This window comes from Pteronotus mesoamericanus, unplaced genomic scaffold (assembly GCF_021234165.1).
Source record: "Pteronotus mesoamericanus isolate MK-2021 breed Mesoamerican mustached bat unplaced genomic scaffold, CSHL_Meso_final contig_164, whole genome shotgun sequence".
Classification (NCBI taxonomy): domain Eukaryota; kingdom Metazoa; phylum Chordata; class Mammalia; order Chiroptera; family Mormoopidae; genus Pteronotus; species Pteronotus mesoamericanus.
Window position 1 is genome coordinate 20,288,347 of NW_026555065.1, and position 20,146 is coordinate 20,308,492.

Here is a 20,146-nt window from a genome sequence, read left to right on the forward strand (position 1 = left end):
GGGCTGGGAGTAACAGGACCTGGAGCAGGCCAGGCCATCTCTGCCTCCCTCTAGCCTCCTGCTGTCTCTCAGCATTCCCCCTCTCCCCGCTCACACACACACCCTTGCGCCCAGCCCACTTTCTCTAGCACCCCTCACACCTCTCTCTCCATCTCCGGATCAGGCTTCAGAAGCCTCACGCTAGCCACTCAGGCCCTCTGTCAGGAAGAGCCAGGAAAGGAAGGAGTCACTAGCTGGGCGGGTTCCTTTATTCAGTGGATACTTCTCAAGCAGAGAATGTCTGCATCAGCCTATGTTAACAGGCTGGTCAACTGGCTGCTTTTGTCAGTACCTACCCCTCCCTGGGGCAGAATGAAGAAACCCAGAGTGCAGGAAAGTGGTTTATTTGTAAAGGAAGAGAGAAGTGCTGAAGAGCACTACATAGATATTGGGCCAGATTCTGACTACAGTACCTGTTTAAGAACTTGGGTAGAGAAGATAAATTGTGCTGTTAAATGGGGATGCTGTGGGGTTCCTATAAATTGCTCTCTATGGGTTCAGCCTCTACCCATTTCAAGTCATTTGCCAGCCCTTTTGACAGTGGGAAGCCCAGAGGAGGGGGAGGATTTAGGGGAGGGATTCTAAGATGCCAGCATCTGTGCTCCCACTTCATCCTTAGGCTCACAGCTTCCTACACAGACACACACAAACACACACACACCCCACCCAGTCAGATCCAGTCTTTTGAATTTTTTTAGTTTGGAAGAAGAGGTGTCACTTTGCCCCAAAACGGTAATAGCTCCCAACCTCTAGTCAGTCCCCAGACAGTGCCTCCCAATTCTCCTGGCTGAGACGTTATGAACCTGGGGGTCCCTGAACCCCCATAGGGTGATGGACCATGGCCACCTGGACCAAGGTCAGGAGGTAGGAATGGGGAGAAGGCAGAGGGAGCCAGAAACAGGAAGTACAGAGGCGAGGTGAGGTGTGGCCCAAACCCCTGCCCAGCTGAGCGGTGGGTGAAGCCCCTGGACAGGAGGCCTAGAAGTTCTTGTAATGGTGGGAGAAATGAGTTCGGTCCTGCCTGTTGATGAGCTGACAGGCCTTTTCTACATTCTTGGTCATGCCAGGAGGGCCGCAGCTGAACACTCCAATCTTCCGGACCTGTTGGGAGAAGAAGTGAAGGCTAGCTCAGCGTCCATGTTAAAGCCATGAAGAATCCTTGATGAGGGCTCATTCCATGTTCCTAATGAAGGTTTGCTTCACCGTGCATGATGAGGGCCAGTTCTGCGTTTTTAAATCTAACTCGGTTTTGGTAGACCTGCTCTCTGTGGGTCCAGCCTCTACTTTCCAGGGCATTTGCCAGCTTCAAGCGCAAGCAAGATCAGTTTTTCTGATAGGGGCTGGGTTAATCAATGCTCAAGTTGAGGTATAGCTTTGTGTCTCATTGAGGATTAACCCAGTGTTTATGAAAGCAGTGGCTTGCCCACTGTTCACAATGAAGATTAGCTCAGTGTCCAGCGTGAGGCCTGGCTCAATATTAGTGATAAGGGTAGCTCTGCATTTATGGTGAGGACTAGCTCAATCATGGAGCTTTCCTTTCGAACAAGGCATCACAGCTTCAGAAGCCGCAAGTTCTCATCGCCTGCCTCCCCCCTTAGGCCCTCAGGGTGATCCCCACTTCTTTCCAAATTCACTACCCCGCCAACTTCCCAGGGGATGATGTGTTCTCTTCGGCAATTTCTTCCCTGATGAAGCAGGTTTGGGAGCTTTGCTCAAACCCCAGATGATAAACTGAAGAGAACCTGGATATGGGGTGGGGACTGACCTGTGGATGAACCTCCTGCAGGGAGTTGAAGAAGGGCTCGAAGGGGGGGCGACCAAAGTGGGTGACAGAGCGCAGGCCCGTGAACAGACTCCGGTTCAGTACCTTCTGGAAGTGCCGCTCACAGATGTACTGGGGGCACAGGGGCAGGTAAGGCCACGAACAATCAGAGACAGTGCCGAGCCCAAACCAGCCCAACGCCTGGTGTGGGGAGGGAGCTGGAGGCTGAGTATTGGAGTCACCAGCTCTGTGCCTCCTGGCAACGGAGCCTGCTGTCCACCCGCCGGCCCTGGCCATCCTGCCTCACCCTGCTAACCCACACACACCCACCGAGCTGCCCTGCCCGGCTGGCGCTGACGTACCAGCATGGTGGTCCTGAGGTCGAACTTCTCAGCCAGCTGGGTTATATAAATGTGCACGGACACCAGGTCCTGGCAGTCATTCTCCTCCACCTCCCGGATGATGTCAGCCAGCCACTCGAACTGCCGCTGGGTCCGCGTCACCCAGATGAAATAGATCTGGGGACAGGGTTGGAGCTTACGACCCAGCTCAGCTCAGGCTCCCTATATCGCAGGAACCAACACCCCAATAGAACTCTTCTGGCCAGTTTGTGCCCAGGATGTCTGGGGAGATGGAGTGTATGGGGCTACAGGGCCAGGCTCTGGGACAGGAGAGGAGTTGCCCCAGGGCATGGAGAGGTGCAAGTGAGTGACAGCCTGAGACCCCTCAAGGCCTGATGGGGTGGAAGCAGCTTTTTCATACTGAGCCTGTCCTGCCACTCTCTCCAATGGGCCCTCCTTAGGCCGCTAGGCTCCGACCCAACCCTAGCCCAGAGGGAGAGGATCCCACTAAGGGGATTGTCATAGAACATCCCCAGGGGAGACCCAGTGGGCTGCCTGGAGGAGATGGGAATGGACTCAAAGAGAGACCGCAGGGGGCGGCAGGGGGCGGGGATGAAGCTTCCCTTGGAGGACCCATCTCTAGCTTCTGATGCAGAGAAGTGGGACTGTGTGGGTTAAGGAGCATAGGCAGAGCTGGCTTGGGAGCAGGAACTGTCTGTCACCCTCTGAATGCTGACAACATAGGGGCAGGGCCTCTGCCTGTTCCATTCTTGTGCTCCTGAGTCACCCGCCAGGCCTAGAGAGACAAGCAGGTACCTGCCACCAGGTTCAGGCCAGGGTAAAAGAGCGCGGTGCGGATGGGGCCTGAGGGCCTGGGCTGCCTTTGCAGCCAGCCATGCCCTTCAGCCCTGCCTACCACCACCTCTGCTCTCTTTCTCTCGGGAGCAAAGCCAGTTTCACTTGTGTCCCACCTCAAGCCCCACCCCCGGTGTGCCCTTCCTTCTCCCAGTCTGACAGTGCCTCCCTCAGACGCTAGCCTCCTCTGTAAGAGGGAATGGGTTTCTTTACCCCTCTGCAACCCTGCCTGGAGGGATTCCCAGAAGCAAACCTTGTGTGGGGTGCCTCATAACTGAGGGCAGGAACCTGGGGACACTAGCAAACTAACTCTGTCCTTGTGGATTGGGGGATTTCTTGACCACCACCTACCTGCCCCACCACCCCGGGTCAGGCCAGCTTGGCCTTGTCCAAACCAGGGAGACCATAAACAGAGGCAGGAAAGGCAGACACAGATGGACACAGTGATAGGGAGCAGGGGACATGGGCTGGCTGGAGGAGGGGGCACTTGCCTTCTTACAGAACACTTGGTAGCTGACCGATGACTTGAAGACCAGGTCTTTGAGAATGGAGGCAAAGGGGGTGACCCCAATGCCCCCTCCCACCAGCACTGACACCTCGAACTTATGCCACTCCTGGTGGCCCTCTCCGAATGGTCCGTCAAGGTACAACTGCAGGGAGGGAAGTGGGTTTGAGTTAAGCTCTCAGCTACCACCATATTTCTGAAGCCAGAAATGAGAGGCAAGATAGGGCAGGTAGGTTTGTGGAATGAGGGGGAAGAGGGAGGCTGTGGTTTTATCTGGAACAGCCAGCCTCTGGACAGGGGACGGGAGGAACACAGTGGGGCGTCTGTTGCTGCAGGGCCCAGGCCTGCTTAGGGGATAATGGGAACATGTGGCACATCTGGCCTGGGTCTGGGCACCTTTGGGTATTTGGCAGAGCCGTCCGGCGAGGGCGAGTAGATTTCCCTGAGGCGAGTGGTCCAGGGCCCCGCCGCCCGGATGTGCAGGCTGAGCGTGTCCTCGTGGGGAGCTGAAGTCAGCGTGAAGGGGTGGTACTCGGTGGTTCCCAGAGCCAAGCAGGCGATCCGCACCCACTGTCCTGACTTGTACTCAAAGCCCTCGGGCCGCTGAAACTGCAGGTGGGTCACTCCTAAGGAGGGGAGGTGGGCGGGAGGCTGCTGTCCTGAGCCCAGCAACAGTGTGGTCTCCAGAGAGTTCCCCGAGCTGCACTCTCAGCTCCGTTTTTGGAATACATCAGGGGGATCTCCGCCCATCAGAAGTCATTACTGCCCTCAGGCCATGTCTGCCCTAAGGAGGTGCTGGTGGTCAGTAGGGCCAGGGACAGCCTGACCTGGGCTCCTCCTCCCTGTTGTGAGAGAAGCTCAGGACCCCAGGCAAAGAGCCTCTCTTACCAGCTCCCTCATCCCTTCCTCCCCAAGGCCCCTGCCAACCCCACTGGGCCAGGCTAGGAGATTGCAAGGTCCAGGCTCTGCTCTGCTTCCTCAGGACCACCAAGCTGGTCCTCTGGCAGCCTCTAGGCTTGTACCTGAAGGCAGCAGCTCCGCCTTCACCACGCTGATCTCTACCTTCTTCCGGCTGAGGCTCACCAGCTTGTCCCCCACATAGATTAGTGCCGGGACCAAGAAGAAGATGTGGAAACGAGGCATCTGGATCAGAGCGAAGCTGCCATGGACGATGAGCTGAATCGAGTGAAGAATGCAGATCAGACCCAGCCACACCGACACCAGCATCTGAGGCCAGCTCGGGGCTTCGACCCCTGTGTCCCTCCCCCAGTCACATCCAATCCCCCCACCTCACCATGTGCCATGCTCCTTCTAGGTTCCAAAACCTAACCATTCCCAACACCCTCTTCCAAAGTGTCCATGATGAACAAGACTATGTTCATCTCTGACACCATCCTAGATCAAGCCATGTGGACTCTCCCCTGCACTCATGCAGGAGCCTCCTAACTGGTTTTCCACTGGTTGCCTTCCTGTGATCGATTCTCTTCAAGGCAGCCAGGGTGACTTTTTTAAAAAAGTCTGTTTTATCACGTCATCCCTGTTTAAAAAGACTTCGTGGCCTTCCCATCGCACCACAAGGCCTTGAGATGCTCGGATCCCTGCCTGCCAGCATTTCCTTCACCCTGTTCTTCAAATGTGGCAAGTCCTTTCTGCCTCGCGACCTTTGTACCTGCTGTTCCCTCTTCTGGGAATGCCCTTCCCCTGGTCCTTCCCAGGATTATCTCCATTTCATTGTTCAGGTCTCAGCAGAAACACCACCTCCCCAGGCCTTCCCCTAGTCTTCTCCGTCACAGCTCCCTGTTAACTCCCTTCGAAGCAGTTGTCATCCACGATAATTTTGTTTCTTCATTCACTGCCATGTTTACTGTTGTTTTCCCCAGGGGACTATTGGAGTAGGTACTGTATCCATTTTGTTTGCCACTGTACTCTCAGCTCCTAGCAGCTTCTGCTTAGGACATGGTAGGCACTCAAAACTGTTGAGTCGACATGAATTTCCCCAATTTATTCTCTCCCTTTGGGGTCTAAGAACACCTTTCTCCATGAAATAACTGCCAGGTATTGTCCAGCTCTAGTCCTTTCCCCAACAAGCTCAGACACTACTTGCCTCATTCTTCCTACTTGCTTGCTCCTGAGTCTGGTCAGTCTGGCTCCCTCCTCCCTCTCTTTCAGGATCTGCTCACTGAGGGCTCGCGAATGGCCAGACCCTGAGGTCTCCTTTCAGACCACCTGCGCTCCCATCCTTGCCAATCTGTGGCACAGCAACCACCCCTCCTTGACACTGCTGCAGCAATGAACGCTCTCCTGGGTCTCCCTCCTCTCAGGCCGCTCACTCCCATCGCCCGCACTGACTCTGTTCCTTCCCCACCCCCAACCCTGTGTATTGCCCAAGCCTGATTTCCTCACCTTCTGCTCTTGCCTTTCTATGCTCTCCCATGTGGTGCGGCCTCGCAGCTGAGCCACAGCCCCTCAGCTTCAGTGCAACTCACATAGCTCCGCCATGTCCTGCCACCACCTAACGTTCTGTGGTCATCCACAGTCAGGCCTGTCTCTTCTGTGCCCTGAATATTCTATCACCACCTCCACACCCGTCCTCATGCCTTGCCTTCTACCTGAAATGCTCTTCAGCTTCCACCCTACACTGCCAAACCTTAGCTTATCTCTCCTTAAGGCTTGGCCCAAGTCCCATCTTCTCCGCAAAGTCTTCCCTAACCAGTTTGGCCCAGATGAAACTCCCTTCGAGAGCTCCTGTAACTTACTTTTTGGAACACTCAGCTCAGCTATTAATTCTGTATTGTCTGCTCATTTCCATCATTTCACATGCTCAGCATTTATCTTGTGGCAAATCCCAAATTCCTGAGGGCAGAGCTTAGAGCTTCCCCTTCCTGTGAAGGGCTTAGCATAGGGCTAGGACATAGGCTCTCAATAGAGAGTTATTAAAGTGAACTCCAGTTCCTCATTCATCTCTCCCTTCCCCCAGGCAAGCATTTCCGAATTCTTGAGCCTTTCCCCACAGGACTTATGCAAACCTCTCTGGGCTCTGCTCTGAACTGGCTCAGGTTCTCCAAGTTCCTCTTTCATTGTGGAGCCCACACCCACTCCCAAGGCTTTCTGAGCATCCAACCTGGCTGAGAACAATGTCGGGGTGACTTCATGTTTATACACCCTGTTTAGTGTTGGCTCTACTTTTAAGCCACAAAACTGCTGCAGACTCATGGTTGGCTGAGGGGCTGTGGGAGCAGCCTGCCAGCTCAGGTTTGCTGTGCTAGCCCTGCCCTCTCCAGCCTGGAGAAGGAGCCTAGACAGCCTTCCCAGGGTCGGCTCCACAGTGGGACCTTTACTCTCATAACTTTTCTTTCTGCCTGAGGTCAAGTGACCGCATCTGTGATATACTAGAAGGAAGCAGGTGTTTTGGCCCCCGCTCTACCCCCAGGAGAGACACTCACAATGTCTGAGCTAGGGCCACCCAGCAGAGGGACCTGCACCTTTCTGAGCTGCTGACTTCCCTGCTGGCAGGAAGGGTGGCTCTGAACTCCAGTGACCCCCACAAACCAGAGATAAATCAGAAAGGGGTCTTGGTCTCAGGGAGCCTATCCGACTACTCTCATCTGGGTCTCCCATTAGTTCAAAGAAGCTGTTTTTTCACCAGGAACAAGAACATGACCTCCACCCCTAACACAAACAGTAACCTAGGATGCTGGCGCTCCACCCATTCCTGAGAAAGTGGAGAGGAAGGAATAAATCAGCTAGCGAGAGATTTCTTTGGAAATACATGTCATCAATTCTAGGAAACAACCTAAGCTGAGGCTGGGTAGTCATCTTCACAACTGTGAAGTGCTGAGTCTCAGGCAAAATGGAGACAGACCCCACTGCCTAGCGGTGAGGACAGAACTGCACCTGGGAGGAGGCGGGGCCCGCCACAGGTGCCTGTGTGGCGCAGGCAGTGGGAGATCCCTGTGTGTCTGCAGTTCTTCCCGGAGCCAGGTGAAAGGGAGGGCAGCCATATGGGTTCTGGACTTCTTGAATGCCGGCAGCTATCATCAGTGGGGAAACAAGGGCCCTTGGGATGCCCTTGGGGGAACTGCCTGTGTCCAGGAGGAAGGCAGGCCAGGCAGAACCATGACTCAGGAGCACAGATCACAGTCAGTTCTGAAACCAACAAGCTGGCGCAGCAGATGACAAACCCGGGGAAGGGTGTAAGGAACAGGACAGGAGAAAGGAGGGAATGTGAAGGAAGGCAGGCAGGGGCCCAGAATAAGGAGGAAAAGGGACAGGTGGAGTCTTAAAAATCCATTTTATCAACAGTTCAAGTGAAGACATTTTGATCAAAGTTATTAACTTTGTAGGTGGCACTTAGCTGGTTCAGGTGGCTAATATGCCAGAAAACAGGATCAGAACAAAAGTGACAAAACTCAATTAAGTTTCTCTTAAAAAGGGTGATGCTCCCTTGAATGCAGGCAGTCCACCCAGGGGAACCAACCCAGCCACACAAAGTGGAGGAAAGGTGGCTGGGCAGAAATGACATGGGGGTGTCTGCAAGGGATGCAGATCAGCCTGGGAGCCCTGCTACTGCAAACCCCCCACCCGCGAGCCCACCTTCCAAGTGCTGCATATGGGTCAGTCTACTCGAGAGTCCCATACTATCATTCCCATCTTTTTAAGTGACAAATGAAGAGGATACTTGAATTAACTAAGAGGATAGAGAACTGATGTCTCAGCCCTCTCTGCCTCCCTGGGAACCTCTTGCCCAGACCCCACTAGCCTGGCTCACCAGGATGTAGAGCAGGATGTAGAGGTGGTGGGTCAGCCAGAAGCCCCGGAAGCTGTGGCGCCGGAAGTGGTGGGAGGCGAAGACGTACATGATGGCCAGGACCAGGAGCATTATGACCCCTGTGAGGCCTGCACAATGAACAAGGGGAGAAGGGCAAAGGAATAGGGCTGTTCTGAGCCCGCCAAAGGCCCAGATCCCTTTTCCGCCCCACTGTCCTAGGAGTGGGTAGGGAAAACCCTAGCATCTCCTTCTGTTCCTCTCCCCTCACACCATTGATCACACGTACCTCTCACTTCATCAGACCCTACTCATCCTTCACAGACCTTGTCATGATATTTTTCAGTCACCTGTGTCATTATTTGTTTTACATGTCCATCATCTTCCTGGCTCTCAGGTTCACAAGAACAGGGACCAGGCTAGACTGGATTGCCACTGAATTCTAGTGCCTCGTGGGCCATACAAATGTACACTGAAAGAATGAATGCAAGGTATGTCTACTCTGGGTCAGACTCGGGACGTTGCAGGCCCTTTCCTCATGGAGTCAAGGCTCAGTCCACATCCCTGCAGCACTCCCCCTAGCTGCCACAGGGCAGAACTTGGGTTCAGCCCTGAGTTGGTGGGAGGCCCCTTTTCACAGGGAATCCCACGCCTGGGCTACACAGGAGGGCAATACGGAGCCAGGGTGGGAATGCAGGGGCCAGAGAATGGCCCCTCAAATGATCAAGGAGGAGAGAGTCAGAATTTAGGAAGATTAGAGCCCTGAAGTGTGGAAAAGCAGAGGTTAAGAAGGGATCTAACCAAAGCTGTGAAGTACAGAATGGAGAAAGGAGTATAAACACAGCCTTATCCTCTAAATCCCAGTGTGCAGGAATTAGCAAGCAGTCTCTGAAGTTCAAAGCAGATCATTTTAGGATTAAAAAATAAAAAATTTTAAAAACTGTGCTGTTACACAGAGGAGTGAGTACAGACAATGTGTTACCCCAAGGAGGGAACAAGCTGAAAATATAAATACGTTCAAGAAGTGTTTGAATAGATTCACAGCTAATAGCCCTAAAATGGGTGATTATGGGGAGTTAGGGATATACCTCTAAATAGTCCTTGTCAAGATAAACTAAAAGGGGTGGGATTGGGCGGAGTCTACCTGGCTTGACAAAGCCTGGTTCCTTTCCTGTGCAGGTGGGGCACAGCATTTCTCAGAGCCACCAGCATGGTAGGTGCGTGTTGGGAGAGTGGAGGGGGCCCACTCCCATTCCACAGAGGGTGAGCTGGTTCAGAGTTGGGGTGGGCGCCCAGTCGAGCTCCTGAACGGGGCACTGGAAAGCAGTCTCCTCTCGCCCAGGAGAGTCCTCAGGGCCAGAGGGCACAGCCTGACTCACCATGAGAGCCCAGAACCTGGAGCTGAGAGCCAGGCCCAGAAACTCACAGAGCAAGAAGGGCTCTCACCTGGCACAGTCTGGAAGAACCACCAGTAATACTTCTGAGGGAACTCAGACCTGTGGGCAAGGGAACACAAGGAAGGATCCTGAGAGGAGAGGTCTGGGTCTTCCAGAAAGGACCCCCCAGACAAGGCACCCCAACCTAACTACCAGCCTCCCTTTCTGCAGACTTGGGGCTGGGGGCTCAGGCTGGTCATTGTCTGTCCTATAACCTATAATCTTGGCTCCTCTGAGCCAAGATAATTTGATTCTTTACACCCATACATAATACCCCCCTCCCCTCTCCCCTCACTCAGTACTCACCCATCGTTGTGGAAGAGGCCAGGGAAGAGGCAGGAGAGGATGCTGAGTGGGCTGATGGAGAACAGGTACACGTTCACCACATGGCCTGCACTGTGTAAAACTAAAGAAGACCAGACAGGGTGCGGTGAGCCTGGGGGCAACTGGGTGGGGGTGCTCAACCCATTCAGCCCAAGGTGTAGAACTCCAGCCAGAGCTGGGGGCCTGAAGGACCCTAGGGGTTTGGACTTCTGATCTCTGATCAACTTCCTGTGTCTCCCCATGTCCCACACACACACCATCCCTGAACACAACCACATGAGTCCAAATTATATTAGAAATTCACTTTTTTGGTTTCTCTTACAGAATTATGTTTTAAAACATAAAAATTGTAAGACCACAGAGTATGTACACTCATTCTGGGGTGTTAGTAACTTGTCAGCTGGAGGGCGGTAAGGTGGCCTTGCAAGTGTGGCAAGAGGCACTGGGGGGGGGGGGCAATGAGGAGATCCTGGGCCTCACACCGCCGCTGGGGCCACCTCCATCCTTATGAGAAGGCATCCAAGACTCACACTCCAGTTAGGTGCAGATAGAGAGGAGGAGGCTCTCAGAGGAGCAGAAGCCAGTGGGGGGCGGGAGGACATGGAGGATCCCAGGGACTCCCAGGGCCTGCCTGTGAGCACGATGGCAGTGGAGGCAATGAGGCGATGGAAGTCCACTGCAGCGTCGAAGGGCACGTAGCGGTTGAGGAAGGTCTCTCGCAGGAAGGTGATGAGGTTGTGGCACATGGTGAGCAGGATGTAGGAGAACATGAAGGAGATGCTGGCGGCTGTGCCCCGCGACAGGATGATGCCCACAAAGGTGGTCTCTGCGATGCCGGAGGGTGGCGCGACGAAGGCGTAGTCTGCAGAGGGGTGCAGGCACTTAAGTGGGGTGCAGTGCACAGGACAGGGTGCCACTGAGGGAGGTCAACTGCAGGCCCTGGCCAGCCACCACTCTCAACCTCCTCCCGAAGTCTTCATTCAAACAAGCCCAAGCACCCCCAGCAGGTCCTGCCCCCACGGCTGGCACCAAGTGCAGGCCTAGCCCTGCTACTCTCTGTCGCTCACAGTCTGCCCCCGCACTGTCCTTCCTGCAGCTGTCACTCAAGTAGGCCCGCCCTCAAAGTTATCGGTTTTTCCAAGTCCTGTCCCCACCCCGTGGCCGACACTCACAGTAGGCTCTCTCCAGGAAAAGGCCTGCAGCGATGGCATAGAACACGACCACACAACCGATGTGGCACCGGTAGTTTTCGACGAAGCGCTTGAAGTGCTGCACCGCCTGGTGAAGACGGCTTCGTTGAAACTTCTCTCGGTGAGCCTCGGTGAATAGCAGGGGCTGAAACAACGTCACCCTGGGAGACAGGAAGTCTTGGCTCTCAGGTGAGGACCTAACTCTAGTGCAGACCTGCTCCCCAGAGGGGAGAACGGGGCAGGGGCGGGGGAGGGGTCAGTTACTCAAGCCAAGGATAGTTCAGAGCCCAAAGGCTATAGAGCATACTCCTCAAGCAGGCTGTCCATGTAGGGATACGACATCACAAGTGGTCACTGTATCCGTCCATCCCAAGGGATGCACTTCATCTACCCCAGTTCTCACTCACACTCAGACGAACCTCTCCCCTCCCAGTCTGTAGCTCCCAACTTCCAAGGCTTTGTTCTCACCCTTTACTGGAGGCTCAAAGGACAACTCCTCCAGGAAGCCTTCCCTCACTACCCAGGCAGAGATGAGCATTTCCTTGAGCTCTAAAGCCCCTTGTTCTTATCACTATTATGCCATTCATTAGTGGGACACTGTAATTATCAGTGTACCAGACTATCTATTCATCAGATTGTGATGTTCTGAGGCAGCGCTTAGCCCAGTGCCTGGCACCAAGTAATCAATACATGCATGCTGAAAGGATGGATGAACTTCCTGGGCTTAGTGGGAGGAGCAGGCGTACTTCTTGCCAAACCTCCGTCGAATCTCCTGGGGGGGCTCTGTATCCATGGGGCACTGCAGTCTGTGTGGTGTCAGCTCCGCCTCGACATCACTGTGGGAAGAGCGAGCACTCACTCTGGGAGAGGGACTAGGACAGGAAGAGATAGGACCTTGGTTACCTAAGTCACTTGGTGCTCTGTTGCCCTTGGTCTGCCTCCAGACCCACTCTACTGAGGAAGGGTCAAAGCTCTCAGCCAGGGGACAGCAGGACTCCCAACAGAGACCTAAACGGAGAATGAGTCTGATCCCGGGGGTCCCAGCCAAGGCTGTCACATGCCGCTGGGCCCTTTATAAGGGCATCTGACCCAGACCGCAGGTGAGTGCAGGGCTGTGTCCTCAGAGAGTAAGAAGTGCCCTTTTCTAATTTATGCGAAGGCTTCATGTGGGCTAGCGTGGGCTGTGATCCCAGTCATTCCAGGGAGAGAAAAGGCAACTGCCTGACCCCAGCCCTCCCTCCAACATTCCCAGATGAGGGCTCACCAGAGCTTCTCCTGGCTGATGTAGGAGGCTCGCCGGCAGAGGTCCTTGATAACTGCAGGTACCTCCACCCCTGCAAAATGCAGAGCCAGGCTAGGAGGCAGCTCAGGGCTCAGAGCCTCAGGGGGACCTGGCTCAAATATCTGGACACTAGAGAGGGTCCCTGGCCAGTACCCTGCCTCTTGGTGCCCCTGGCTCAGCCTGTGCCCCCAGTGGGAGCTAGACCCAGCCACTGGTGGGCAGGGAAACAACGGTGGCCAGGCAGGCTCCCCTGAGTGTGTGTCCACCGTCAGTCTCACTCCTGGGACTAGAATCAGGCTTATGGGGGAGAGTTCAGGAACTGCATGCAACCTGCCTGCTAAGATCATTCTGCCACAAAACCTTGCTAACGATCCTCCAGCTTAAAATCTCCCAGGAGTGAAATGTGGAATCTAGGTGGTGCATATACGGGAGATCACTATAAAATTTTTTCCACTTTTCTATGTTTGAAAATATTCATAAGAAAATGTTGGGTCGGGGGGACCCCCTCCAGGAGCTGCCCGTTGTTCCCTGTCTGGGCCGAGCACTTAGGGGCAGAGCAGGACTGAACAGCAATTCCAGGCTCTCACAGGAGCTGGGAATCTGCAGGTCACTTCCTGAAGACTACCCTGGTCCACAGGCCAGAGGCCAAAAGTGATTAAGCTGAATTAGGTCGGGGGAAAGGGATACTCCTTGTACTATTCTTGCGCCTTTTCTGTAGGTTTAAAATGTTTCAAAGTAAAATTTGGAGGAAACAACAAAGCACAACAATTAAAAGCCAAACAAAATAGTACTCATTGCTAACCCTCTGTGTAATCCTTTCTTTCCATGCCGGCGCCTTCCTCCTCCCCAGGGGTTGGATATCCCTGGGACTGTGGCCTGGGCTCCCTTCAGTCCCCTGCCCCTGCTCTGCCCTCTGGCCTGGGTGCGTGCTGCACTGGCTGCCTGGGAAGGGCGAAAAGCTGCAGCATCAGGAGTGGGGGGTCTGTACTCTACCCACTTTCCTCCCACCCTGGGCAGGGGAAGCCCTAACCAAACGGCCCGCTGTGCCTTGTCTAACTCGCCCCTCTTCCCCACCTGGACTGCTCAGCTCCCCCAGCTTCTCATAATCCTGGGATGGGCTGGGTTTGGTTTCAACATGCCCCGGTGAGAATCCCAGGCAGCTCAGAGCAGGCCACAGGCCGTCCCTCTGCCTGCTCTCTGCCCACTCCTCACCTGGTTTCTAGCCCCCACCCGCCTGAGTCAGACACAGGCGGGGCAGGAAGTGGAGAGGCGGGACAAGAGAAGTGGGTCTTCATGCACTCAGCAAACATTTACTGAGCATTCCTCCACAGGATAAAGTGGCAAACGAAACCAAAACATCCACCACCCCCTGACACCCCAGCGGAGGTAGGTATGGCTGGGGTAGGGCTGTAATGAGGAGACACTGTTCCCCCATCCCCCTCCCCAGCACTGGGCTCCAGGAACAGGGGTCTCTGCCAAGAAAGAGGGATCCCAGCTGCCATCCCCCACTCCATCCTGACCCTGCCCACCCTACCAGCAGCGCGGCATCATGACTTTTGTGGGTCCTAGGCACTGTTGCCTTCCTGGGACCCTTCTTCCATTAAAAACAACAACAAAAAAAACCCTAAAAATTATATATTATAATTATGTTGGTGTAAAGAACATAATCCAGGCTGGATACATTATTACATATTTATTATTATTCTTCTCACTCTTTCCTTCTGGTTTTCAAAGAAATGAAAACATTCCCACAGACTCCCAAAGCACGTGGGCCCTACGTACTGGGCCGGCTGTGCTCAATGGACGTCAGCCCTGCCTCCGGGCTCCCTCACCTTTGACGCAGAGCTGTGTGAAGCGGAGCTCACTGTCGTGGTCCCGCAGCATGAAGTGGAAGTCCTCCCACGTCAGCTCTTCCTTGTCCTGAAAGCCCGACTCCCGGAACATGGACTCCACCACCTCAGCCAGCTGGGCCTTGGACAGGCAGTTGTTGGAGATCTCGATGAAGGACCTGGGGGTTGGGGGAGGGGAGCCATCAGGCCCTGACAAGGGGCCTGGGGCCTAGACACAGGGCCACTGGCCATCCCACCAGGCCTTCAAAGCCCACATAGAAAGACCCTGACTGACCAGATCCTAAGTTCCTTCTTAACTATAACAGTCTCTGGCTACATGGGTGAGAAGGAGGAAGCCCCTGCTCTTTACCCTCCTGCTTCCTCCTTCATGTCCCACCTCTTTCCCCTGCCAGTCCCTGCTCTGGCCCACTCTCCTGGTTGTCCCATTGGACCAACCTCAGCATCCGGATGAACTCGTCCTTGGAAATGAGACCATTCCCATCAAAGTCGTACATGCGGAACATAAGGCGAGACTTCTCTTCAGGGGAGCCTGGGAGAAGGAGGATGCTATGAGAGGCCCAGACCACCTGCCTAAATTCTGGGCTGGCCAGAAGGGGCTTTACACTGGGGTGACCCACCGGTGGACTCAGCGAGGTGCTCTTCTGCTCCCTGACCCTACCTGGGTGCTCCCAGGTGTCCACCATGGCTAGAAACCTGGCCCAAGTGCTTCCCCATCTCCAGCAGGTCAGCTACACTCCAGCCTCAGTCTCCAGCCCCAGTCTGCAGCCCCTTCCATCTTCTCCTTCCGGACAATCACGCTCTCCTCCACTACCTTTCATGAAGACCACCAGGATGTCCAGGAACTCCCGAAAGGACAGGTAGCCATTGCCATCTTTATCAGCCAGAGAGAACATGGACTCCACAAACATGTCCTGGGGCTTGAGGCCCAGGGACTCGGCAAACTCAGCCCTGCTGAGCTCGCACGTCAGGGCCTCCTGCACCTTCTCTGACGAGTCCAGGGGCAGGGTCCCTGCGTCTGCCTGGTCAATGTCCAGCACCTGCACTTGGGCAGCAGCAGAGGGAGGGAGGGAGGAGATGGGGATTCCATGACTTAAAGGCCAGCCGAGGCTTGTAGAAGCCACCTTTTAAGGTGTCTGCCCAGCACCCCCACCCCTAAGCACTCCTCTGTGAGCCCTGTGGGTGGTCCTTGTGGCCATTTATTCTACAGACCCTGGCCCTGTGCATTAGTGCACTGGACCAGGGATGCACAATTGAGCCAGGCAGGGGATCTGGAATTGGGACTGAGAGGTCCTAGGTCTGTCTTGACCTGAGCACAAGAAAACTCAGAAGCTGTGGACCACACTCTTCCTCGAAGTGCTCAGAGACACGGAGAGAGGGCGAAGCAGAGGCCCGGAGAAAAAGGAGGCAGCCTGAGAGAGGTGTGGCCTTGCTTGCTTATAGCTTTCCCTTCCCTGGTCCTTTCCAGGCCAGGTCACGGTCCTCCCTTTGGAATTCCTGAGTCATCGCCATGGCTTCAGTCAGCGGCTTCAGTCAGCGGACCATCCGTCAATGCTAGCTTGAATGGGTTTTTCTTACGCGCAGGGTTTTGACTGGGAAAAGCCTCAGTTGGGTTGAGAAAAAGTTGGGCTCAGGCAGGTGACATTCCCATCATGGGCCATCTTTAGCCCACCCAAGGGGCTGTCCCCGTGTAAGGAGATGGTGAGGGGAGCAAGCAGGCTGCAAACCATGGCTCCTGTCTTTCCGGTCTGTCAACTGGACGCCCCTACTCCAAGTCTGGCTGTGGTTTCATGAGGTAAACCTTGTTGTTTGAAACAAGGTGTTTTAGTGGAAAGGGCGTGGGGCTGGAGACAAGAGATCTGGGTTCATGTCCTAACTGTGCCACCGGTTCACTGTGTGGCCTCAGGCAAGGCTCCAGTGGTCTGGCATTCGTTTCCTCACCTGCCCTACTTACTTCACAGGGTTATGGTGAGAGTCAACAAGAGACACTGTATGAAAAATATTTGAAAGCTGAAAGCACTGTGCCGATAGAAAGGGTTGGCAGCTATCCCCAGGAAATGGCAGCACACCCCCAGCATAGAGAGTTCTCTTTCACAGCCCTGGCAGATCCTGAACCGAGTAGAGGTGCCCAGGTCCCCGGCAATGAGCCACCCCAGTTGGAGGACCCTCCATTCTAGTACACACTCAAGTTCACCTTGTTTGAGGAGTAAATGAAGTAGTCATGTGCAAGCAGTAAATGACCATGAAGTGGTCGCTGCCCTCATGAATCCTCTCCCCAGCTGGCCCAACCCCCTGCTCCTTCTCCTCAAACACTGGTTTTCTGCCCTTCTACCAGGCACCTCTGCTCAGTCCTTTCTGCTCCCCTCTTCGGAGCCAAAACGTTTCAAACTTTGAGTCCTTGCCAAATCTCACGCCCCGCCATGACTTTACACCCACCTGAAGCTTCCCTAGCCTGGCTTAGCTCCCAGACCACTTATTTCTTTGGTCACATTTATAGCTGTCATTCTTTGCCAGTTATTTTCCTTTCTGTGTGCATCCCTTCTTCCCAGAAGGATGATGAACTCCTTCTGTGGGTGCCCTTGCTGTATTACAGTATATTTCCCGAGCGACTCCTTTCCAGTGTCCTGTCCCAGACTCAAACCCTTGCAGTTCCCTTCAATCTTATTTCCCTCTCTCAGTAGCTTTCAGGAGTCCGGGAGGTGGGCACTAACACCCCCTGGAGAGGCCTCTGGCAGCTGTGCTCCCCTAAGGAGGGGTGATCAAAGGCTCTCACTGCCCAACACTGCCTGTCTCGCCCTAGGTTTCTGCAGCCTCTGAGGAGGGCAGAGAGCCTGGGCAGCCCTGAGGAGAGAGGTTGACTCGTGCACAGAGGCCCCTTCCTAGGGAACACCTCTCTGGAGTCTCACAGGTGGGGGTGAGATTGGAAAGGGGTCAGAAACATCTCCTTATATTAAGGTCGGGTGACTTGGCCAAAATCACAGTAGAGTTGTTCTTAGCTGTGATCTCAAAGTTTCCGTCTTTCCTGGGCATCACCGCTTGGCCATGCCCAGGTAAGGACAGCACTACACACAAGGACGGCTCTGTTCCCATGTACGTACCTGGGAGAAAAGGTGCCTGAAAAAGGTCTCCAGGAGGTGGCTCCGCTGCTCCCGCGTCACGGCTGCTCTCATCAGCTCCTGCTCCCGCAGCTCCCACTCCTGGAAGCTCAGCCCGCTCTCCTTCAGAGCCACCCGAATGTTCTCCACCAGTGCCTGCCGCTCTTCCTCCAGATTAAACAGCAGCACCTGTGGAGGCAGCAGAAGGGAGAGCAACCATCTGTCATGGTTTCTTGGGTCCAGGAGCTTTACATGAATTTTGTTGGGGGCCACTGGAAAGAGAGCCCTTGCCAAAAAGATACTGTTATTTCCTGGGCTCCGTGGGGTTAAATGGTTTTCTTACAGAGGTAGCATTCAGTCATATATATATATATATATATATATATATATATATATAAAGGTATTCTTCCCTCTCTATTCCATACTGGAGAAGGGGAAGGCAGGGAGGCCAGAGGACTGAAGGGACCATGAGCCAGACAGTCAGAGCTGAAGATTAGCCTCTGATTGAGCTCCCCTCCCAACATCTTTAACAAATCTCTACAGGCTGAAATCAGGGGACAGGGAAGAGCACCCAGCTTCTTCCAAGGAATCCTAACTAGGACCTGCCACAGCGTTCTTAGGAAGGGAGGAGGCAGACTGTGTCTGCAAGGGGAATAGGGGACTGTGGAAATCATGGGGCAGGAAAAAATGTGCTCCAGTTTCTCTCCCTATGAGATACTACAGCCAGTAACCAGAAGCCCTGTCTGGCCCAGTGCTCCCTTCCCTCTGCTTGGCTGGCTGTGGCTGTGGACAAGGAGCCAGGGGGTCAGCTGGGACACACCAGGTCATATTCCTTGGGGATCTTGAGCAGCAGGGTGCGGCGCCCGCGGTTGCTGGATAGGATGAGTTTGATCTGCTGCAGAGGCCTCAGGTGGATGGTACGGAGTAGAGAGAGCCTGCCGTCCATGATGCGGATCTGCCCAGGCTGCAGGTGCACCAGCACAGGCCGGCAGGGCTCCTTGCGGCCCTGCCATTCCAACGCTGGGGAGAGACGGAGCTGGGTCAGCTGGGGCCCTGTGGGCCTGACCTGCCCAAAGCACATCCAACAGAAGGAGGCCAGCTCAGAACTGGAGTTAGGGCAAGGCCTCCTCACCTCCTTGCCTCTTCTTGGCTGTTGAGGGTCATCCCATCCCTGACAATCCTGCTGTGCCTCTAGCCCATGAGAAGAATAACTACCATTTCCTGAGTGGTTATGATGGGCCCGACACTGCGCCAAGTACTTTGCAGGAACAAGTTCATTTAATCTTCATAAATCTATGATGTAAGTGCTATTATTCTTCTTATTTTACAGATAAGGAAAAATAAGCTTAGAGAAATTTAAAAATCTGCCTGAGGCCAAACTGGTGGAACTAAGATTCCAACCCTCAGTCAGTCTGACTCTAGGCCTTCATTAATTACTTCTCTGTTGCCTGAAATTCCAGTGTGAAATGCACAGAGCCGCAGTTTTGCGGGATCTGTGAGTCACAGTAACCGTGAAATGCAGTCCCAGTCATTCTCGGGATCTGCAGCCATTGGGAGGAGCTATGGAGGTGGGAGGACTGCGGGTCCCGCTTCCACCCAGTGCCCCTGTGGCTCTTCCCACCTGCCCCGGCTGCCTGGAGGCCTCCAAAAGGAGGCTTTTCCCGCTTAGGCTGCTGACATAGAGCCAGGGATTGCCACCCTGAGCCCTGGTCTCTCTACAACCGCCCTGACCAGCCCCAGGCTTACCTTCCATGCCCTCCACACACTTTTCAGCCTTGATGCTCTGGCGGTCCTGGCCCTGGAGCCTCTTGAAGTCTCTCCTCCGGAGCCGGGCAACAACCCAGGCGACAAGCAGGCTCCCTGGGAGGGCAGCGGCAGTAGGACGCTCAGAGGAAGGCAGGGGTCTCGAGAGATCAGCGGCTCCTCTGCCAGGCTCCCTTCCTTGGCAAGACCCTGCTTTCCCCAAGTCCTAGCTCTGTCCCTCTTCATATTGTGAAGCTCCCTTCAGGGAGGGGGGTGCTTTGCATCCTTTGCACAGCACCTACGAGGCCTGTGTCGCCTCATCCCCTGCTCTGAGCACTCAGGTCCCTTTCCAGACAAAGACGGGACCCACTCCACCAGGCTGCTGGTTGACACCCACACACGCGGCTGTGCCAAAGACTAAGTTTGAATGAAGCTTTCGGCCCAGCAACATCATCCCAGCCCTGGTTCTCCAATAGGGATTTGCCTGCTATGACAGTTTGCCAGGCCCAGGCTCCTGCAGGTAGCTGTAGATTGTGAATTCCCTGTAGTGCCTGACCAGTCTGAGCCCTGAGGGGATCCCAGGAGAACAGGGGGGCAAATTCTCCCTGGTGCCAACTTATGTGCAGGTCAGACACTTCGCATGCTCCCTCCTGCTCTGATGTTTTCACCGCCTGCCCAAAGGCACAGTATTCTGCACGGCTGGCTGCCACAGATGGAACCAACCCCACCCCTCAGCTTGCATCGCTCACCCGACCCCACCCTGCCCATCACTTTTACCCAGGGGGAAGCAGCAGAGGGTCCCGATGGTGACCCCAAAGCCAAATCCACTGCCCTTGAAATAGTCCCTCATGACGGGGGGAACACAGGCCGGCAGGCCCTCGGTGCTGAGTTGTCCTGGCTGTGCGCAGGGGTCCCCTGGGGAAACAGAGAAAGCCGGAGTCCTGAGCGGCTGGGATGCTGGG

At 54.7% G+C, this 20,146-nt stretch overlaps 1 protein-coding gene across 1 annotated transcript in view; it reads right to left on the reverse strand.

Moving 5' to 3' along the window:
* Positions 1–910: 910 nt before the first annotated feature.
* Positions 911–20,146, reverse strand: part of DUOX1 (dual oxidase 1) — a 31,403-nt gene continuing 12,167 nt past the window's right edge. Inside the window, exons 15-34 of the mRNA XM_054564984.1 lie at positions 19,962–20,099; positions 19,188–19,301; positions 18,262–18,461; positions 17,445–17,630; positions 15,161–15,386; positions 14,785–14,878; positions 14,332–14,507; positions 12,482–12,551; positions 11,964–12,089; positions 11,200–11,378; positions 10,659–10,889; positions 10,010–10,109; positions 9,714–9,763; positions 8,271–8,398; positions 4,525–4,678; positions 3,899–4,128; positions 3,489–3,647; positions 2,164–2,319; positions 1,805–1,933; positions 911–1,140 (exon numbers count right to left, since the gene is read on the reverse strand). Coding sequence (XP_054420959.1) covers positions 1,018–1,140; positions 1,805–1,933; positions 2,164–2,319; positions 3,489–3,647; positions 3,899–4,128; positions 4,525–4,678; positions 8,271–8,398; positions 9,714–9,763; positions 10,010–10,109; positions 10,659–10,889; positions 11,200–11,378; positions 11,964–12,089; positions 12,482–12,551; positions 14,332–14,507; positions 14,785–14,878; positions 15,161–15,386; positions 17,445–17,630; positions 18,262–18,461; positions 19,188–19,301; positions 19,962–20,099 — 2,969 coding nt within the window. The 3' untranslated portion in view covers positions 911–1,017. The remainder of the gene's footprint in view (positions 1,141–1,804; positions 1,934–2,163; positions 2,320–3,488; positions 3,648–3,898; positions 4,129–4,524; positions 4,679–8,270; positions 8,399–9,713; positions 9,764–10,009; positions 10,110–10,658; positions 10,890–11,199; positions 11,379–11,963; positions 12,090–12,481; positions 12,552–14,331; positions 14,508–14,784; positions 14,879–15,160; positions 15,387–17,444; positions 17,631–18,261; positions 18,462–19,187; positions 19,302–19,961; positions 20,100–20,146) is intronic.